The 23,153-nt window shown below is 38.5% G+C and overlaps 1 protein-coding gene across 2 annotated transcripts in view; it reads left to right on the plus strand.

Annotated features, from left to right (window-relative positions):
- The window catches only part of LOC104685804 (myelin basic protein), an 84,029-nt gene extending 61,703 nt beyond the window's left edge, over positions 1–22,326 (plus strand). Inside the window, exons 3-8 of one of the 2 annotated variants that reach the window (XM_010393828.4) lie at positions 3,206–3,636; positions 15,717–15,824; positions 16,294–16,329; positions 16,902–16,934; positions 17,904–18,026; positions 20,529–22,326. In XM_010393828.4, the coding sequence (XP_010392130.1) occupies positions 3,206–3,636; positions 15,717–15,824; positions 16,294–16,329; positions 16,902–16,934; positions 17,904–18,026; positions 20,529–20,585 (788 nt within the window). In that variant the 3' untranslated portion in view covers positions 20,586–22,326. The remainder of the gene's footprint in view (positions 1–3,205; positions 3,637–15,716; positions 15,825–16,293; positions 16,330–16,901; positions 16,935–17,903; positions 18,027–20,528) is intronic. The other variant, XM_010393829.3, reaches the window with a different exon arrangement.
- Positions 22,327–23,153: the final 827 nt, after the last annotated feature.

Here is a 23,153-nt window from a genome sequence, read left to right on the forward strand (position 1 = left end):
ACCCTTCCAAGTGCCCCATGAGAAGGATATTTGTATCCAAATTGGAAATTGTACTTTGCATAGAACAAATTTCCATGGTCCTGAGAGGAGTTGTTGTTTGAAGCACTGGGCCAAGAGGTCCCAGGAAATTAGAAGCTTAGCTCAAGAAATGGGATAAACTATCAGTGTCTAATCAAACACTAAGGCCACAGTAGTTTTGAAAATACTCATATGGGACCTAACTCTTATTAAAGACAATGAAGGATTGGATTTATTATTGTCTCAGTGAGAGCACCTTTGGACTTTCTCTTTGGTTTCTTTAACAGACTGTTAAGAATTTTTTGTCCGTCTATATTCCTCATTTTGGAAGTCACTGTGTGTACAGGGAACAAATGGCTCTGCTCACTGTGACCAACATGCCCAGGGAACATTGTGCCAGCAGCAGGCTCAGAGCACCGTGTGGTGAGGGGAAGTGGAGAGGTGGCATTGCCCTTGGGAGTGGTCCTTGGCCCCACCTGGGGTGCCACATCCCTGCTCCGGTCTGGCTCCCTCCTGCTGCTTTTGGGCTAATGCGAGGAGGTGCTTTTCTTGTGCCCTCATTTGTGCAGCTCTCAAGGACTGCATTCACTTACGTATTAATAGAAGACACTGCCATAGCCCTCTAGTTAATGCCTGTGGCAATGCATTCTGCCGCATTTCATTTTACAAGGATTAGTAAAAAAATGCCGAAGATCTCTTCCTTCCTGGGCAACTTTCTCTTGTATAGGTGATGTGGTACAGGCTGGGTACTCTGTTTTAAGAAAGAGCTTCATTTTCCAAAGAAAAACAACTTTAAAAATAGCTATACACAGCATTTACAATAGGTTTTAATAAAAGTCTAAATATTTGTTTTTAAATGAAAAGATAAGCATATATTAATATAGTCCATTAATTCTGGATGTCCTTAGGACATTATTAAAGTGATCTGCCTCTCCAAATGCACTGGAAGTCTTTGATTAGTTAGCAAAAATATTAACAGTATCTCTCTTACATGTTTTTATATATTAGAGAAGACATAAGCATGAAGAAAATTTAGAGGCAAACTTAAATGTGTGCTTTCACTACTGAAATAAAGCCTCCAGAAAGATTTCTACTTTATAGCTCGCTGCCTATGCATTGGGAGAAGCTACTTTTGTGGCACAATTACCCTTCTTTGTTGCTTACCAATACCCGTATTCAGTGACACAAAGAACAACTGTTGTAAAAGATATTAGTATGCAGATGCTCTGGTGTTATGTTAATGCATTTAATTAAATACAATAACTCTTTTGTTTGCTTTTCTTTCTGCCTTTGAATGGATTTGTATTATGGTATAGAATCTAGGCTTAGAGTTGCTGTTTAAAATGTTTTGCAGTTTCAGAATGTGTCCCATATCCACGTTAGTTACTTTGCTTTTGTTCTGTTAAGAAAATCATTTGGGTATGTTAAGGGTTTCTAATAAATTTGAAAGTATTTTTTCAGGAAAACTCAAATCCCAAAGTTGCCAGCGAGTATTTTCCCCACTGATGAGGTCTTCAGTGACAGATAGTCACTGATTAAATAATTGTATTCCTGAGAGACACTTACAGATGTTTTAACCAAACAAATTTTTCTTGAAGTTCCCCAACATTTTCTAGGTAGTTTTCACAAAAGAAATAAAAAAATTGAACCAACAAAACTGCACTTTATGTTTTTATATGAAAAACTGTAGCAGACTGATTACAACCAGTTGTAACCTACACACAGGTTTTGCAGAAGCCATCATTACTGTCTTGTGTTGTTATTCATAAAATTATTTCAGAATTGTTCTCAGCCTGAGAAAAGGTTTCTTTAGTGCCCTGTGAGTGGGTGAAACCCTATGAAATGACTGTGTCAAGTCTAAAATTGCTCTGCTGAATTAGCAAAGTGCTTGAGCCCAGAGTACTTCAAAAACACAGCAGTATTTGCCAGATCCTATCCCTCCCAGGGCAATAAGGACCAAATCAAATGAGGATGTAACAGGGTAATTAGGAGACCCTAAAGGTAACACATGACTAACTTACTTCTGAAATTCTGAGCCCCCTTAACTCCAAAAGACATTTCTGACACAGAGTGAGTGTGTGGGAGGTGTCTGTGCTGTAGGTTGCTCCTCAGGCAATGACCTACTAATACTCTTTTGGTGTTCCTTGGAGATAAGTCATACTCCTCAGTGGGTGCCATTTCCTTTAGAACAGTAGGAATCGTGGTATAGATCATAGAAACCTCCATAAATCTTTTTGTCACTGATAGAAGGAGCTACTGTAGGTGAAGGGCTAAGTGTGCTGCAGCTGATGCTTCTTAGATACTTTACTTGGAGCATCAGAACACAACTGTGGAGAAGGCAGCAGGCATTTCACTTACCACAGGGGTCTGTCTTGACACCTTTCTTGGCTTAAAAAAAGCTTGTCAGTTGCTGATAATTGTTTTTGTCACTTCTCACAAGCACTAAATGCAAATTGGACAGTTTTGCTTTAGGCCTTCAGCATCAGTGCTAGGACATTGTACCTGGAGTGCCAGGATCATCCTACGTGGAGAAAAACTGTCATGAGAGGCCAAGCAGAAATTGCAGTTCAGTGCTCGCTGTCTTTTTTGAAGTGAGGACAATTTCAATAGTGGGGAAAAGGAACCCCTCCCCTCATTATGCATGTTTGATCCATACTGAAGTTACAGCAAGGGATTCCAAATGAGGCCAAACGCTCTGGCATTGTGGAGAGGGAATGTGCACTTGTGAAGGCACAGATCTGCAATGTCACTGTAATTATTTATTTTTTCCCCGTTTTGGACAAAGACGGCATAGTTAGAGTTGCAGTTCTCAAGGGAAAGTACAGGAATTCTGATTACTCACTGAAAGCCTCCTCATCCCCAAAACTTCCATGTAAATAAAGTTAGTTATGCTTCAAGTAATCTATCGATGTATTTATAAATGTGTTAAATTTAAAAAAAGAAAAAAAAACCCACAGCAAAAAACTACCTAGAACTACTGCAAATTTGTGTGAGAACATCATTCTGGTTTCAGTTCCAAGATAACTTAATGTTCTTTAAGGCTGGAAGAGAACATAGTTTCATTACAACTGCACATATTACGGGTTTTGTATGAAATGAGCATCTCAAGGCAAGGGAAAGAAAGCAGCATTGTTCCAGGGCTGTTTTTCACAGGCCTGTATTCATATCTCATCCTTGTTGTTTGCAGGAGAGGCAGATGTGAACCAGAACAATGGGACCTCCACGAAGAGCCCAGCGGTGACAGACTCCAAAGGCACAGCAGACCCGAAGAATGCCTGGCCTGAGGCCAACCCAGCTGACAGGACTGGTCGCCCCCACTTGATCCGCCTCTTTTCCCGAGATGCCCCAGGAAGAGAAGACAACACCTTCAAAGATCGGCCCTCAGAGTCAGACGAGCTACAGACCATCCAAGAGGACAGTGCAGCAGCTTCAGAGAATTCGGATTTGATGGCTTCACAAAAACGCTCCTCTTTCCGGCACGGATCAAAAATGGCATCTGCGAGCACTATAGACCATGCCAGACATGGATCCCCACGGCACAGAGACTCGGGTCTACTTGACTCGCTGGGCAGATTCTTTGGAGGTGAAAGACACGTTCCCCGGCGGGGCTCTGGCAAGGTGAGCTCTGAGGAATAGAGAACTGCGAGGCTACAGCAAAATACAGTACAATGAAAGAGGAAGGGTGGGTCTGAAAGAAAGGTCTCGCTGCTATAATGCAAGAGTTGACCTAGCCAGCAGGACGGTACTTGTAATATAATGCTTGGCTTTAAACTGAAAACAGCAACAACAAAAAAAGCAAAGATCTGGGAAACAAGAGGAGCTACTCTGGGTAGTAACAAGGAGTATTAGAAATCCAGGGGGCTCTAGAAACATTACCAAGAGGAATTTTTATGAGCATTTAATGTAGTGCATTGTATGCATTTGTATGCTGTGCCATTTAGAGAAACTTCAGTCTGCTTTTGTGTGTTGTTCTTAAATATTTGCATAAGGGACCTGGATGAGAGCACTAAATGCAAGACAATCTCTTCGTATCTTGGCACTAAACAAACTTGGAAATAGATGTTGGAAAAGGAACTGTGGCCAAATTCTCAGCCTGCTTGTGCAAGAGTAAGTTTAAGGTCAGTTGACAGCATTGCCAGGGAGATGGCTTGACAGTTATTATCCTGAATCCCAGGTGTACAAAATAGTCCAGCTGCTTTGTTCTGATAAGAAGTTGAGATTTGTTCCAGGCATTTCATATTAGAAACTGCATAACAAACCATTTCTACACTATGAATTCAGAAACAAGGTATCAGTGAAAGGTTGTTAATTGAATTCTTTCCTTTTCCAGGATTAATCTGCCTCCTCTGATAAATTATGCAGCTGGCATATTAGTTCACTATTATTCAAGTGGCAAAGTTTAACATATTTTCGCTGTACCCTTTGCCATGTAAATGATAAGTGGAGTCTTGTGTTCGTGTGTCCACACACTACATAAGCATTCGAATGGAACTGCTGTAGGGCTGTAAAACCTTTCTTTTAGCTGAATTTATTGTAGTTGCTCAAGTTGTGTGTTGCAAAAGCAAAAAGCAGTATTCGTAGTTACCGGCTGGGCCCAAATTTTTGGATAACCTCTGACAACCTTTGAGGTCTATTCAGTGTTCCAGCCTGTGATCTGTGCCGTCTCTTAGTGCTGCACTGGGACGGGACACGAGCTGCCCTGTGGTGTAAAACCAATCTGTGGTGGTCCCACAGCTGTGGCTGTCAGTGTCCGTCACAGCTCCACATCTGGAAGCACAATGTATAATAGCCCTTCCCTCAAGAGTCATTGTAGTGTAGAGACCTCTGGATGAAAAATACTCTAGAAACTTAAAACCAGAAGCTTCTCATGCTTGGTAGGCTGTACTAAGCAAGCTGGGTGTTTTGTTCTTTTTATTTCTCACCTTTACAAACTGGGGCCTGTAATGCTATTGAAAAAGATTTAGCAGCCAGGCAGTTGTTTCTGTAGTATTGTTCCTGTGTGTAATGTTCATAAATGCAAAAAGCAGTTGCTGTGAGCATGAAGAGAAGTGTTTTTCTTGCTGTTACTGCAAATAGCAGAGACTGTTCCCAGCTGCTCTTTTCTGGAACCTGGTTGGCCAGCTCAACTCTTGCTGTTTTGTTCGTGTACTGTGTTACTCGATGAAAAATAGCATATGAAATGTTCTTTGTACACCAAGGAAACAATACCAAAAAGTTAGATTCTGCATACAGAATATACAGAGGTATGTGCATTCCTGCTTGGCAATAAATCAAACCAATCAACTCAGTTTTTAGGAGTAATGACTAAAAAATGTCTGCAAGCTGTACAAATTCTGTATTTTATCTTTTGGCGCGAACACAATTGCAATGATTCTCTAGAGATTTCTATGTCATTATGTATGAGAGGACAGGACATCATCTCTTTTATCTCTGCTCTTCAGTAAACTGCTATTCTGAAGAACTTAAGTGTCTGCAAAACAGTACAGAATTATGGACAACTCTGACTCTTTTTACCCAGCAGAAATAGTTGTTTGGGGTTTTTTTTCCTGTAAGAATGACTACTCACAGTGCTAGAGAGTCCTGATTTGCAGATCTGAGCTGGAAGCACAGAAAAGTCGAATTATTTTGGCAAAGTCAGTCACAGTACGACTTCCCGTGCCAAAGGATCTCTAGCACTCTTCCACACAATGATAATATTGATTTATGTCCTAGGAAACATTCCTAGGAAGCTCTCTTGTGGAAGGGCTTCAGTGTGGAAAGGACTGAGCAAGTGGCACAGACAGTCATTTCAGCTATTATTTATTTAGCCTCTGAAACAATGCCTTTTGGTTTCTTGTATCAAGAAAGGCTTGTGGTGTCATTTATTTATACAAGTGTAGACAGAGGAAATCTAGATGGTTAATTTGTGCTTAAACCCTAAATAGTTGTTGCCATTTGCTGAATTTTGTAGAGTATCACTGATAGATGATGAAGGTGTTAATGAACAAGCCAAAATAGAATGAAGTCCCTTGGCAGTTTTCCAGACTCCACTAAGTAAACAGGTCTTTGGCAAATAAGATACCACTAAAAGCACCTTAAAGGATGAATTTCAAAGGCTTGAAAAGGAAAAGTTCCTAGAGCTGCACTGTTTATTTGCTTGCACTTTTTTCTTTATTTATTTTGAAGCATTTCAAAGCAATTCTGCTGCTGCCTTTCTTGCAGTCTTCCTTTTTCAACCAGCCCATGCCTCAGTGGGAGCATCTCAACTACCCACACCAGCAAGCACTGGAATGCGAAGACAACACTTGCTCTTTGTACAAATTTAGGGCTGACATTCAAGCAAAACATATTATAAATTCTTTGTGGAGGCATTTTCTTCTTGCATCCATTGCTAAGAAGTACATTAATGAATAATATGCACTATTGTGTCCAGAAAGGTGGAGTAGGAACAATGCTGGGACTGTTTCATGGCCTCCTTTTCTCATGTGGAGCAGGTTCTCCCTTGCCCTGCAATTCTGAAGTTAAATTAAGAGTGCATGGGAGTTTCACGGGAGTTGTTAAAAATAGAAATACTGGAGTGTACAAAAGTACTCCTTCTCCTCTAAGGGGCAGCAAGTGCATTTGCCATTTTTCCCCCAACCCCATCAAGATTATGGATAGCTGAAACTCAGTCAAAACCAGCTTGAACTTCTAAAAGTTCTTCTTAAGGTAGAATATTTGAAACAAAACTGTTGTTGTGCACAGCTCAAATTTAATCGTATTGAGAAAGAATTTAAAATGGTGACAGAAGGAAACTGTGGTGCAGACATTTTAAATAGCATGCAAGAGAGAGTAGCATAACAATAAATTGTTTCCTTTCTAATCTTTGTAGCATATTGGTCGAAGCAAGTTTGTTAAAACAATCAAATGTTCTTTGCACCTCCTAGATTCTAGCCTGTATTCAACTTCAGTATGTACTGACTGCTGTTTTGTTTCTTTGATGCAGTTGTTCATGCTTTTGTAATCCTTTTGTTTATGATTTTTTTTTTTTTTCTACTAAAGTTTGGATTGTGAAACAAGAACTTTTCTGTCCTGGTTTAACATTTTGCATTAACGTACTAAACTTTAAACTACATTTGTGACACAGATGAAACAAACCAAAATATGTGACAGTAAACAGTAGGTGAGGCAAGGCTGAGTGGAAGGTTCTATCACTTTCTCTTTTACATTTTGCTTCAGTTTTGTATGCAATCTTGTAACATGCTCCTGTTGCCTGTATGAAGCCTTGCTCCTGTATTTCCTTCCCAATTTCTATATGCTTGGGTGCAAGAAATACAGAAGGTAGAGATGGGGCTTCCCTGTCCTACAGATAGATACAAGGCAGGAGCATCACTGGGCTGAAGTTCTTCTCAATTTGAGCAGAATCAGGGTTTGGGATCAGCATTTCAGAATCAGCCGTTCCAAACCCACTCTTGAGCTAAGCAGTTGCTAGAGTGGGGATCCACAAAAATGGTTGCAATAGCCATGCAGAGGCAAAAAGTTTAAGAACCACAGTTTTAAATAATGCCATGGAGGGATAAATTAATCAGAATCTTTTTTTCTTTTTTTTGCACTTGAACTCTATTTGCATTTCCTGTGGAAGCTTTAATGTATACTACAGCACCATGAAGAATTTGAAAAGTAGTTAAATCAGTGCTAGTCTGACTAGTATATGATGTGATTTAAGTAAATACTTACTGTGATTTTAATTTCCAAGTCTTAGCTTTACACTGTTTTGTAAAACCTGCTGTGCAAGCAGTATGCTTGTAAAAAAAAATTATAGAATTTATGGTGGTTGTAACAATAATTTTGTTTTAATCTTTGGCTTTTTATGTGCTTTATGTATTCATTAAACTGTTTACATCACAAAAACCAGTGTACTAATGATTTAATTTGTTTTAAATGCTTTAATCCATTAACAGCAGTTGCAACAAACTACTACTACTCATATGTGACGGGTTCACTAAGAGGCTGCGTGTCCTTCTGCAAAATTCAGCTAGAACAGTGCATGGGATGCAGGGGAACAGAGGTTGCCTTCTGGAAGGAAAGGAGAGGCTTTGAATAACCAAAGCTCCTGAATCTGATGTTCTCAATTAATGATAATGGGAACTGAATCTGGCCTCTCCTTTGTAGCACTAGTAAGGAATGATGAATACCCAAAAACGAATCAGTGTATCAGAACTGCCGGTCTGAAGCTCATTGAGGTTGTGCAGTGGTAGAACCTCAGAGTACTTTGTATCTGCCTGGTTTTAAAAATACCACCTGTACAAAACAAAGTATCAAATGGTGAGTACACACAGCATGTGAGAAGTGAAAGGCTTAGGAGCCAACATTACATGGGATTGATTGTGACATGTTCATTTAACACAGGTATGACCATATACATGTTATTTGTGCCTAATAATTAACACATTATTTAATGCACTGGAACTTGCATTTTCATGGAAGTTACTGCTTGAAGCAATTATTACAAGCTACTAGAGGAATGTGGGAATTGGACTAGGTTTAATGCTCTGTGCTACTTAGAAGTGCAAGCACTAAATGCTGGTGAAGTATTAGTGGTGCTTTGTGCTCACCTGACAGCAGCTGCATGCAAGGATTGTTCAGAAATGGGACAAAGTATTCAGGGCTCACTGATTTGTATTTCAGGTTAAGAGGAGATCATGACTGGGCAGAATGCCAATGTGCTTCTCTGCTTTAACTGTCTTTTATATGGTTGTTTTTGCCTCTTAAATTCCGAAATGTATTAGTAACATGTTCAGGCTAAAATACAAATTAATCAACTGAAGCATTTGAAGGATCTCTGTTTCTAATCACTCCACAACAAAAGGTTTCCCCCTTTCATTAAACTTCAAACATGATCTTTCAGTTCAGTCTCTACTTGATTATTTCTGGAGTCTTCTAGTCACTAGTATGATATAAAAATAATAGTAGTATGTTTAAGTGGGAGCTGCAGAAGAGCTCCAAGGATTCTTTTGAGCACTTGGTGAAATTCAAGGCTTGCTGGTGCCCTTTGGCTGGGCCTGAGCCGGATGGCACAGCTTCTGGTGGGGCAGTGATGGCAGCTTTGGGGTCTTTTAGTGGGAACTGGCCTCTTCTGTTCTCAGCCAGTCTTCTCTTGTTCACCTGCATGGCACCACAGCCCAGCTGAGAGTAAGGTCTGGATTTAATTTTAATACCATATACCAGAGGGAGGTGTCTGTGCAAGGGGCCAGCAGGGACCCCAAAACTTACAGATGGTCAAATAGGTCTATGAAAAATTTAGCACAAGGATTTTCTCTGCCTGAAAACAATCTGTTTATTCTCTGCAGATTAATCAGTTTGGTAAGTAAGAAATTGCTTTATATTAAAATCTGCTATATTGGTTTTTCTATCACATTCCTTGCAAATGAAGAATTGCATTATCCTTAGCACTTTCTGTCCTAGAATGCCAAAATAAATAACTGTTCTTCAGCTGTTCTCAGATTACACAATGGTAAATTCTGCCAAATAGAAAACTGCAGTAGAAGTTAATACTTTTTTTTTCCCTGACCTTGTTCTTTACCTCTGTCATCACGTACCATTAGTGACAGTTGCTGGCTTTCAGCTTCTGTACTGATGCAAAATATGTCACCTTGTTCCTGAAATGGTCTCCAGTTAGTTGTGTTCAGTTACTCATGACACTCTTCAAGTTACTTGGTTTCATTTCTGAGCTGTACAAGAAATCATCCACTGCCATTTTCAGGTGATTTTACTGAATTTTTTACAAAACAATTTAAAAAATGTCTGTAAAAGAATTACTTCTGCAGACCCAAGATGAGCCTTAGCTCTCTTTCACCTTTTGCTTATGATGCATCTACTTCTCCATTTCTGATACATCATACAATTAATGTGCCTTGGAAACTGTACAAGCCTCAGGTTTGGAGTGGTCCATTTTCCCCACTTATATTATTGGAAATTTTACCACAGTATTTGTTTCAAAGAAATATGCTGTTAACCATGCCATATCTAATTATTCCATAATAGTAAACTCACCTTGCTATTAGGCTCTCTCCACAAGTTATGCTGATACCAGCAGGAGTGCTTTTAGCAACCTGTACAAGGGTTTAGCTTGTCACTTGCTTGCCTATGCAAGGCAGAAAAGAAATAGAATTGGGCCAATCCCTTCAAAGATGATCAAATATTTTGTGGGTGGGTGGGTGAGCGTGTGCAATCTGAGATTTTCAGAAATCAAGGTTGTAGTAACATTCTTCTGGCCAGCAGCTGTAAAGTGATAGTGTATGCCTGGTATTTATAGCTTTGTTTTCCAAATAATTCCCATCTTGTTTATTGCGTGACCTTCATGACTGAAATACTAGGGAACAGGACTTGTAAAAATTGTATAAATCTCTGCTTTCTTACCAATGGCCATACCCACAACATTAAATTCTTCTGCTGTAGCAGCAGCAAACAGTTGCATCTCCACCAAATACGCAGGCCATCAGTAAACTGCTCATGGTGAATACCAGTGCAGGATGCCTTCCATCTCTTGCCCATGTACAGTTAAATCCTTCAGGCTGTGAAGTTTGCTGGTAGCAGAAGCTACTCAGAGAATACCTACTAGGCAAAATCCTTTTTTTGCTGGAATGATTATTGTCAAACAAAATCAAAAACAAAACCAGCCAAGAAAACCCCCACCCAAACCATGGATTATTTCAACAAAGTTTAATTTACGTCATTGATACCAACTTGATAAAGTAACAGAGAGAACAATACTGAGTATGCATGAGAGACTGTGTTCAAGTAGATGAAGAACTTCTATAATGAAGAATATTTGAATAAAATTATTGATGCTAGGCAGAAAAAGTGCTTCAAAAAGCAAAGTCAAATTGAAGTATCGGGTTTTGCCTCTGAAACCATTTATCAAGCGTCACAACAATGGAATAAACTGGACACAGGGAAAAAACCCAGAGGGTACAATGGCACTGGTCTCTGATTTGAGTCCCATCATAAAACAGAACTATCCTGAAAAACTGCCCCCATTCTTCTTTTTTCCCCAGTAATTCTTTTACCTGCTAATTTGTGAACACTAATCATCAAGGCACTAAGGTGTAAAAGGGTTATGGAGAAATGTGGTTCTGGATTATCAATTGGCACCTCTCTTGATGGGGAGTGTTCTCTGTTGTTTCCTTCTTCTTCCTTGCATTTCTTACTTTTCAGTCATCTCTGCTCTTTACTGCCATTTTTGTTATTCCTGTCGTTCTGCTAAGAATTCTTCCTCTTTTTGTTCATCACCTATTTCTAGACAAAGATTGATCTCAGCACAACACTGAAAGACAGAATCTCCTGTACTATACATCCCTCTTCCTGCCAATTCTCCTCTATACCTTTGAGCAAGTAATTTAATTTCTGTCTTCCACATTAGTAAAAATTAACAGGACCATTACAAGGATGTGTGGCTCATCCATTCTAAAGTGATTAAAAAAGCCTGCTGAATTAGGTAATTAGCTATAATGTCATCACCAGATCAGCCAGTGGGGAAGACGTCAGCATTCCCATTACTTTTGGCAACAGATCAGCAAGTCGTGAACAGCCTGGGACAAACACCACCACCAAGAGCAAACTGCTACCTGGGTTGTATGTGAACGAAGATGGAACCAACACCACCAGTACAACACAGCTCTGGTTTAGCAGTGCATGCTCACAGAAGTTGTATTACTACTAGAATAAGCATGGAAAAATACATCCCCACATGACACATGGGCTGTGTATTCTGTCGCTGCCTGGTGAGAGCCTGGGCAGCAGCACTGGAAGGTTCTGACGAAGCGTCAGCCATGCCCAGAACACAAAGCCCCATGGACAAAGCCCCTCCAAATCCCAAGATGATGCAATTTCTGTATTCAAGTGCCTGTCAGATTTTTCGTTAAACTATATAATAGATTTCCATGTTATTAAAAAAAAAAAACCCAAAACATATCTATTAACTGAAAGGATGCATCTCAACTCCTCTTTGGCATACCTATTTAGAAACCATACTGACTACGTACGTTTGAACCTGGATAGAAATGTCATTAGAGTTTGGATTCAGAGTCCATTTCAAGGACTAACACAGAATCAGCTGAGTGGCTTAAAATTTGCCTGTTGAACTTGCAGCATTTTCTTCCCACTGAACAGCAAATTGTTCATCACCTAATGCTTAAAGAATAATTTTAGTCTACCAGTGCAGTTGCAAATGTCCTAGTGGGGTGGTTAAGCATTACAGACAACCTGCAAGTTGTGGGACAGTTTGATTTTCTAAGGCAATCTAAATGCAATTTTCATGTCCATGTGAATTTGAAATGTGTTGATTTTGTAGGATATCTTTTAAATTCATGCACAGCAACTCATTAGGTATCTTGTGAAGAAAAGCCATTGGAAACCATGAAACCCATTGAACCCGTGAAAAAGCCCATTGTTTCTCATCTTTACCTGGTTTGACTGCATTTGGTATCAGCTATTTCTGTATTTCATATGTATTTGGATTTTGCCAGTAGAAAAACAACATGGCATGTACTTTAGACTTTCATCTCACATCCCCAAGTAGGCAACAAAACCACATAATAATGATACTGAAAGGAACTGTAAAAAGCTGAAAATTCAAGTATTCAAAACATCTTAATACTGTTATTGTCACAAATGTGTATCACAGACTGATTAGGAGTTAGAGCTATTTACATGCATACGGTGTCTTCAGCTATAAGCAATCCTCTTGTGGAGGATGAGAGCCCTCAGAGACAGATTATAATATGCATTTAAAGTCCCCCCTAATGCGTATGAGTTGCGAGATGTGACATATCCTGTTTACAGCAAGCAAAGTCAGGGATGGATTTCATGGGATATCAAGACTGAAAAAAAGGCCTGTAACTGCTTAACTGCAGTTTTTATACATTTTATACCCAGAGTGAGTTGTTGCACAACACTGAAAAGCATGCATATATATATACACGTGTGTGTGTGTGTATGCATATATATCTATCTACACACACACACAAACACACACCTGGGTATCTTCAGGTCAACTGGAAATGTAATAACCTTGCACAAAACCCCAGAAGGAGCCCATACTGTTAGAGAAGTGGCAATTTTAATTTTTTTTTAATTAACAGCTCTTTCAAGATATATTAATATGGGTTGTGCCAGTAAATGCAATTAGTCTGGTGTGGAAGTACATGGCTAACACAGGGAACGCAATTCCAAACATAGCTAATGTTGAGACTAAAATACCTGCATGTTTCCTTTGCACTGCATTCACAGTTACTCTTTTTTTTTGTCTTAGTGGCCAACATACCTAAGGTAGGTGACACACAGTGAAACAGTGCAACTTTCCTGTGCATCACCAGAAAGAACCACAAACTGTTTCAAGAAAAATCACTCCCCATTACAGAATAACTGGGGGTATTTTTTTAAGAATTTTTATTTAGATTATTAAACCTTAAAACTATTGATTTCAAAGTGAAGTTGCAAACTGTGTTTTTGTAATCAGTTCTCCCAGTTACTGCTTAAATTTCCAGCACGGGCAAATCCTTTTTATTAGTATTATTTAGCTTTAGGGTTCTTCTTGGCTTTTTTGAATGTGCAGCAGAGTTAGTTCAGATCCTTAACTGAGGTCAAACATTTCATTAATGTTAACTGGGAACAGGAAAAGCTGACTGTTCTCTCCTCTTCAGTTACTGAAGAATTATTGTGTGTTTAAACTTTCTTTAAGGGCACAAACAGAGGCACCTCCATTTTAAACTTCACCAACAATACCCAAGGGCTCTGAATTCAGGCTCATACTTGGCAAGTACATTTCAAAATACATAGTTATAGAAGCCAAGGATGCCTTTTATTGGCCCTACTCTCAAGACTGAAATTCCTAGCAACATTGCTAGAGGTATGGGGAGAGTTCACTGCAGTCCCTGGGCACAAGAGACCAGTAACACAAAGAAATAAGAAGTATATTACACCCCTTCCTAAAACACAGTTGCTCTTCTCTATTCCTATTAGGTTTTAACAAGAATATTATTTAAAGCCAAGCACTTAAAACATACTTACAGATAAATGGTGATGATCTGAATGCATTAATGAAACACATGATAACTGTTAAACTGAGTTCCTTCAAAAAAGTCCACTCATATCACACCATCTCATTAGTCCATCGTAGCAGTATAAATCAGATTTCTCTTTTCATTTCAATTCCATTAGACTTTACCTTTTAACACCTACAGATACCAGTTATTGCACAAACATAGGCAGTCTCCGAAAAACACCACTGGATTTTGCTCTCTGCCCCTAGGAGTCCAAAAACTGAAAGAACAAACCAGAGGTGAAAGAGTAATTCCAACAATGAATTGAAGGGAAATGTGAATTACCTGTCACAAATAAAGAATAATATCAAAGATTCTGAAGACCTTTTCATTCAAAGGTGAAGTTTGCTGATGATAATATGAATGGAAAGCACTTTATTTTAAACACCAGGAAACTCACCCAGAACAGTCATTAAAAATTACTTCAGATTTTCTACTGCTTTCTACACATTAAAAGGGAGGGACAATCAAAGCCTGTGATGACATTTGGCACTGCAGGCAGAAGAAACTTTGTATTTACAGCACAATAACCTTTTCAATAAGCCAAGTTATTAGCACCTAATAATTGTGCTAATTCAACCTAATAATTGGTCAGAACGCCAAAACCAAGAAACTCAACCCGATCTAGATTCTAAAACCTTATTCCAGTTTCTCTCCATTTCTGCGGCAATCCATAGCCCGTCAGATCTGCAACACCATGGTATTTATCACATTACTTATCCTAAAGACAAGGCAGTCAGCAGGTTTCAAAGGCAAAGCACTGGGTGATTTGAATGTAGATTAAGAAGACAAAAACATGGCCGAAGTGCTCTGAATACTACTGGCTCTCTCTTCCTAATCACGACAGCAGAGGATATTTTGGCATCACTGGAACTAGCGACCAAGTAGAAACTGCTGCAGAAGTTTAGGCAGGACTGACTGCGTGACATTATGGAGATTTCACAGATCCAATAAATTTCAAGTTTTTAAAACAGTAAGTGTCCACTTCAGCATGCAAAAAAACAACCATGATGAAAACCAGCTGAACTTCTTTGCATTGATTATTTTTCTTTTCCAATGGAAGTCAGTGTCATAAACCATATATCTGACTTCATTTGGACTATTGCTCAGGAAGCCCTACTGAAAATAGAAAGCTCTACTGGAATAGAAATTGTCAGCCTCACTTGATTCCCTCATTCTTAAAAAAACCCCATTGCTCTTGCAGCTCATGAGTGTTACACAGTCTTTGGGAACTAAAAATGATACACGATCTATTCCTGCTTTCCCATGCAGAATGATCCAACATAATTTTAAGTTTTTTCTCCATTTTGGTTTAATTTCTAAAATCACAGCCTAAGATCCTACTTGAGAAAAAATTCCTATTTAAGGAAAATTACAAGGTTTCTGTTGCCTGAACTTTCCAACAAGAGGCTTAATTCCACACTGGGCTGTAATGTTAAAAGCATATGCACACCATATGTGCATATACATACTGCGTATTTGCCGTTTCACAGCACTGACAGCTATAGGGGGCAATCTCTGTAGATTTCCAAGGCATTTTTCTCCTCTCTTCACCCCTGGTGAAAATGACTCTCCATGCCATGGCTGATAAGCTGTCCTTCCCAGCTGACTGGGCCACGTGCCTGTTCTGCTTTTCAGGACATACATGCAGCCAGGGTCAGCCACCACGTCGGGTCCATCCCCCAGAGATCTCAGCATGGCCGGCCTGTTGATGACAACCCTGTAGTCCACTTCTTCAAGAACATTGTAAGTCTCCCCTCCTCTTATGCACCAAAATTAAATATTTTCTTTAGAATCCATCAGTAACAAACACTAACCAATCATTACCCTTTGAGCCCCAAATTGTACTGTGCCCTTGAGCTCATTATGCCATTAAATGCCAAAAATAATTTTTACATAGAAGACAAACAATACTGAAATGCTACCAAAAAAAGCATGTAAACCTCCATTACCATAGTCAAATGCTAACCATGTCAGTTATACAGCTTCACCATATACATGTTTAGTCCTTGTGTCTTCAACACTGGCAGTATTCAGAAATTATTACTGTTTCAAGATAGACATAAATCCAGTGTCTTCCAGGCAAAGCCTAAGACAGCAGAGAAGCTTCTCAGTGCAATTACCATTTTTAGCTCATGGATAATGTGCAAAAGGCCTGATGATTTCTGACATTTATTTTTGTCTTCGTTTGACAACTCCTTGTGTTGGTTTTTAGGTCTCACCCCGTACACCTCCCCCAATGCAAGCAAAGGTAAGCAGTTTCAGGGGCTCAAGGCATTTACGGGCTAATTCACACTAATTTAACTGCGAGCCTGATTCATTGTCTCTAACGGCACTAAGTAAAGACTACAGGTATCATTGGGAACAATTTAAAGTATGAGCCTAAGACATAGAAGCCATGGTTCTCTTCCTCACACAGCTCCTGACTTCATGCATGACTAATTGAAGCCACTTGCAAGGATTTTTATATTCAATTTATGCTGTGATTGCTTTATGTAATGAACTAACAATAGGTAATGCTTTCAAACAAGCCTCTCCAACCAGGAGCTGTCCTTCCATTTACTCAGCTGGCTTCTGAAATATATAATACTGACAAACCATGGCTAGTGAAGTCAGTTCTAGTAATTACAATAAACAATCTTGCCTTTTTTTGCTTCATGAAATGACTGTACAGATTGTTGTTTTCAACTCCTGCCTGCCTCATTACCTGGTCATTATTTCATAATCTTGGCTGTCTTTTCATCATCTTCTGTGTATGGCAGACCCAGATGCTGTGTTCCATAGTGATCATCATGTCATTGTTTCTATTTCTTGCATGTACAGGGAAGAGGATTATCCCTCACCAGATTTAGCTGGGTAGGTGATGAATGTGCTTTTGGTAACAGCCCTTTTATTTACCAGGCCAAAGCATATCTTGCTCCATTGCCTCAAGCTGCCACAGCAACATGATAATTTTGTTTTGTCTCAGTTTTGCTATTTTGCTTTTCCTGTTCCACCTTCCTCCCTCCTTCCACAGCACTTTAAGATGGTAATTGTGTTGCTTGCTCTTATCCTGCAATTTGACAGCCCTTGCAGCAATTATTTCTTTTGCTTCAGCACGAAGGGAGCAAAATCCACTGCATGGCAAAGCTCTCTTCCCTTAAAGGCTCCTGGAAGACTCATCTGCTGCATTTTTCTCCTCCTGGGATGGACCAAAAATGGGAGGGAGGTCTGGGATGAGATAGGTGCTTACTCCACTTTTCCAACTGCTTTTACACAGCAAAGTCTGCAAAACTAATGCTGTCACTAACCTCAGTATTTTGTCCCACCTTTCCTGTCAGTTAGAAGTGATCTGCCTAAGCAATTCCTAGACAAGTTCTTCCCACAGTTCTCTCACAACTAATTAAATTCTACTTCTCTACCACAGGTTTGATTTTATATGAGATGGCATGTAAATTACTGGCACTTTAAGACAAAATATCAAAGCCTTCAAGCTGTTAAGCATTTCTTTCACTATCAGAACACCACAGATTAGCTGATGTGTTTGACATCTTAGAACTCATGAAATTAAAACATTTTAAGTTTTGTCACACAGGTTAACCTTCTGAGTATTTAATAAATCATTTTTTACAGATTGATGCTTCCCTCAGATTTGAATGTATTCAGATAATTTCCTAACATTTTCCTTCATTCTTGTTTATCACATAAAAGATTGTTTTATTCCAACAACCTCCAAATTCCACATTTAAGTATTACATTTCAGTGATCACAAAAAAAAGACTACAACACGCATATGTTAATTTGAATGTGATAATTTGCAATAAACATGAAAATCTTTCTTTGCAGGGTGGTGAAGGACACAAGCCAGGATATGGAAGTGGAAAATTCTATGAGCATAAATCTGCTCACAAGGGACACAAGGGATCCTATCATGAGGGCCAGGGCACTCTTTCAAGAATCTTTAAACTGGTAATGTACAACTGAATTTTAAGTACAAAAGAATTGAACTGGGAAAAAGAGAAGCCAAACCTCTCCAGAACCTGCCTTGTTTGAAACAACCACATTCCCTTAAAGCTTCTGATGGAACTAGATTTGCATGGATAAACCAGAAGGTTATTTTGTGGCTTAGGGACTACTTACATGATAGGAAACAAAGGTAAAAATACACAGTTAGAGGCCATAAGGAAAGAAGGTAAGTCCACAAGGTCTCACAAAGACCTGCACCAGGATCAGTGTTGTTACTGAATGCAAAAATGATCTGGAATACAGAAGACAAAAGAGATGACACAGCTTGTTGCTGCTGAATTATTTAGGATAGTGAAAATGAAACAGAACTGATAAACTGCAGCAGGGTAGACAGGGAAGTGCTGGACACGTATTTGGATGCAGTAACAACTCCAGAAGTCCGTGTTGCTCCCACCCCAGGTGGGAGAACTCCTACAGTATGTCAGTATCGCAAGTTACGACACTAGAAAGTGAGGCAAATCAGAAAACCGTCATATTAGAAATAAACATTTGGTCAGATTATCTTTAGCCTGGTTCAATTCCCCATTTCAAGGCACAGCACAGCCACAGCAACACAGGCAATAAACAAAAACAGAACAGGAAAAAAAAGGTCAGTGGTGAGGATTTTTCATATTCTATGCCAGGAAACAGACACATGAAAAAGCAGACTGTATCTGCTGGCAGATACTTTAAGGAACACCGTATTTTCCCTCAAAGGCAAAGAAGGCAGTGAATTCACTCATAACAAATCACCCGGTGCACTATTTGCACATGAGGATGCAATAAGCAGTCATCATAACTTCAAGTCAGAAGGTCTGAGATCCTTAGCAGAGCTGATTATTTCAGATTCTTACTATTCCTCCCTGCAACAGGAGATGTAACAGTGCCTTCATCTGTAGCAAAATCCACATTTTTGTCTCTTACACAGTTTAGGTTACATATCTCCCATTGTACAGTTGTTTTCCAAATATATGCAGCAGTGAGTGACAGCACAAAAACTTCAAGGAAGTAGTAGGAATTCTTATGTTGCAATTTAAGAAAATGAATGATCTCTTCAGAGGCCCAGGTAAAAATCAAACACATTTCAAGTCTTATTTTCACATTATGCACTTGGTAGTTTTTAGTGGGGTTCAGATACATCAACTATTCCATGGCTACGTACTGATATTATTTGTAAAATTTCATCATTTCAGCATCTGAAAATACTCATTAATGACCTTCCATGAAATTGAACATTCCCTTTTCTGCATAATCATCACACCTATTTTAGCTTAGATTTATATATATCTGAGAGATACATACACCAGTTCTACTTTTTAGATAGCCTTTTGCCAGCCATTATAATTTCTGGAACTTTGATATGAGTTTTATTCAGGCCCATTTGATTTAGCCCCATTGTTTACAGAAATTACTATTTCTTTATATCGTTGTACAGTCTCGTAAAATAGTTATCCATTCTTTAAGATATTTTTGGAAGAAAAAAGCCTATTGCCTAATGAATTAGCCTGAATTTTCCTTGAAACAGTTCTATAAAACTAAGGAGGCAGCACTGATAGATGAGAAGAATATAAATAAAGAACATTAAGTCTCAAAGTACACACGTGGTTTTTTTTTAACTAAACATTTCAGTCATCACCTGATTAGAGTAACATAACAATTACCACACCATCTCACATTTGTGGTCATAACTGTACTTTTTCAAGATTTTCCTATAGAAGAGTTGCTAAAGCTATGGGAACATGATGTCAAGTCAGCCTAATCTTAAATTCAAAAAAATGAAATGTCAAAATTGCAGCTTGGATCATCTTTGCTATAAAACTGCTTATTTTCTCAAGTGCAGATTTATGAACTGTCACAGTTTTTTCCTCCTAGTTTGACACTTTCTTATTATTTCTAAGAATAGGGCAGGTTTCAGCCCTTTCATCTTCTCTTAGCTTTCCCCTGTATTTGCATCTGAGCTTTCCATACAAGACTCATGTTGATAAAACACTGAGAATTTACTGCAGAATGAAACTATTAACTTTCAGTTCTTTCAGATGTGAGACTATTACACCTCATATGCAAGGTTTGGAGATTTTGTTTGTTTGTTTTTCTGAAGCATACACACAGTACAGGGTATATAAAAATGAAATTTTCCATTATGTCCAAGCAAATAAATAGTTTTCATTAGGAAGGCCTGAGTAAGAACATGCACTTAGAAGTAATTAATGAGAGACACCGTCCTGTGTGGAAGATTTAATGAGAGTAAATTAATCCTATGTGAGAATATAGGAAAATCAATCATCTTTTTGAAGTGAAAGTCCCAGTAATATTTAGTGATGTACTAGAGGCAACTGCAGGCCATCTTCATTAGATAGTATTTAAATTCTGTCACACTCACTACAGATTGATGTTTTTCAATGCACAGCCCCATATTAATTAACATATTAATTTCTAATTAATACAACTCTGTTCTTCCTTTCACAGGGAGGCTCTGGGTCCCGACCTGGATCGCGGTCTGGTTCACCCATTGCTAGGCGCTGAAGCTCCAAGATGCCATCCAAGGATCATGTACTCTGCTTCATAATGTAACTGCCTTAAAATTAGTAACAGCTGCCACAATTACCTAGATAGATGCAATCCATTACTTAATGCCAATTAGGTTCTGCATGCAGTAGATTATACAAACTTCTATTGGCAATCCCTGAGCAACAGTTGAATGAAAGGAACACAAAAAGTAGCTTTACTAGATGTTTTCCTTATTTTATGTGAAGTAACAAGATCTCTGACTTTACCCGTTCTTCTTCAGGATGCCCTAACTGTATGCTGGACTCCTTTATTTCTCCCAAGCACCTAATTTAAGCTCAACTCCTCTGGTTTCGTTTTAGTGAACATCAGAATTACAAATAAAGAGCTATAATGTCTTGGATACTGAGCACTGCTGTTAATGAATTTTTGAGATACTGCTGTTAAAAACAAAAAAAAACCCCAACATGTGCAGAAGTTGTAAGGACTGTTTATCCAAATTTTCTTTTTGGTTTTGTTTTGTTTTGTTTTAATCTTCCTTCTCTCACTCACAGAATAATTTATTTTCATAACAGGATTAGGCAGTCATGGAAAGGTTTAACAAACATTGGGAGTTCAAGGTATGTGAAGTGTGGGAGGGGGCAGATGTTGTAGAATCAATACGATGTGGAGCAATAGCAATAAGGAAATTCTTTCCATACTAAAAATTGCTCATTGCATCCAAACCATTAGAATAAAGAGTAGATGAGGGAGAGAAAGAGGATTTCAAATTTGAGTTAGACTAATGTTACAAAATAAGGGATATTCCCAGAGAAACATCTAAGATTGCACAAGTGACCAGTGGACGTCACTGGTGCTTCACATAAACTCTGCTGCAACAGCGTTAACTTTGCAGTACAGTAAGTAAATAAGCATATAAACAAAAAAGTCTAATTTCTGAAAGAAAGCCCTTCAGTACTGGAATCTCAGATTGTCCTGCACATCTCACATTAGAATGTCAAACCTTTCTCTCGGTATTGCAGCAGTGTTGTATTTGATTGGCTCATCTTTTGCCTGAGTAACACCTGGATGCCTATTAAGGGCCGTGCACCAAAGCAAACTCTTAGTAAACTACTGTGAACATTTAACTGTTGTATTGTAGTTGCCTTGTAGAAATAAAATTATAGCTCAGTTAGAGTTAGATATTAATTGTTCACAAATTACTAAAATGAATGTGTGGAGACGGTATTTCCAACCACACTTAGGAAAATAAAAGGCTCTTCTGAATTGCACTGTTTTATTACTTAAACTTACCATTTCTTCAAACTGTCATATAAGTGTCTGTCATGATTAATTATTTTATTTTTTTAGTTTTAGCCTATGCACTGTAGATTACAGTTAGTGCTTCCTAGGTTGAAACTGCACTCCTAATAAGTGCCCAGTGAAAGTTACCTATGAATATGTATGTTAATTGCATTTCACATCTAAAACTACTGTAGGTTTAAATCAGTGTCCATTAATATGAAGCAATGGAAGATGAGATACATAGAGAAAATACAGAGACTAAAGAAAACAAAACTGCCAAAATTATTAAGCATACACACACATATTACATCTATTACCTTTGTTGGTTGCTATGTGTATTTTTCTATTGTAGCTTCATTCAGATGTATACTCTGCAACATAATGGTTAATTTAATTTGAACACGTGTTGTTCTTATAGGAACACAGCTTTTAAAAATAGTCATTATTGAAATAAAGTAATCAACTTGAAACGAAACTTGGGCCAGTTTTGTTTTTTACATAGTAAAAGGCCACATATATATATATATATTTATATTTATGTATATACATATATATTTAGGTCTGTTTGGTTTATTTCCCCCCACACACATACAGAGTTTATGAATAATGTTTTGATACTAGAAAATGACACTTTGGGACCCTGCACACAGGCTTCTAGTGACATTGCATGGCCCAGAAGGCTGACAGCAGGACACAAGAATTATGGAATGCCAGTGTCTATGGAGTGGTAGCTACAGGTTAGAGGGATATTGCAAGGCCTAAAATGTCTATGAACAGGCAATGAAAACCTGCCCCCCTCATGAACAGCTGAGGTGCAAACAGCCCTCAAAAATGTGAAAGAATATTTGAAGAAAAAACCCAGAGAAATATGTCTTTCAAAATACTACACTGTAGAGCAACAGAATTTATCCAAAACTTCTTTCTTGCCTTCATCACTCTTTTTCCCCCTCAGTCATCCTTCCCAGAGGGTGGAAGTGGCTTTTTTGGATTTACTTCCTTTAGAGGAATAGGTACAGTATTTGAAAGCATTGCTTTACCAACACAAAAGGAGATTAAAACTTAGCCTGAAATTTATTCTTTTAGTTACTCACTAGTAGTTTTGATGAAAACCAGCAGTTTAAATGGCCATTTGATTTGTAAGCAAAGGATTTTTCCTGAAACAGGAATGCACAACCAATACTAGGAGTGGGTAATTTAATGTACTGAAGGAATGGACATAAACTGAAAGAAATTGTGAGCAGACACAAGCCAAAAAGCCCAAGGCTAGCACAAGCCTACTACTGCATCAAACCAGGAAGAAGA

This window comes from Corvus cornix, chromosome 2 (genome assembly GCF_000738735.6).
Source record: "Corvus cornix cornix isolate S_Up_H32 chromosome 2, ASM73873v5, whole genome shotgun sequence".
NCBI lineage: Eukaryota > Metazoa > Chordata > Aves > Passeriformes > Corvidae > Corvus > Corvus cornix.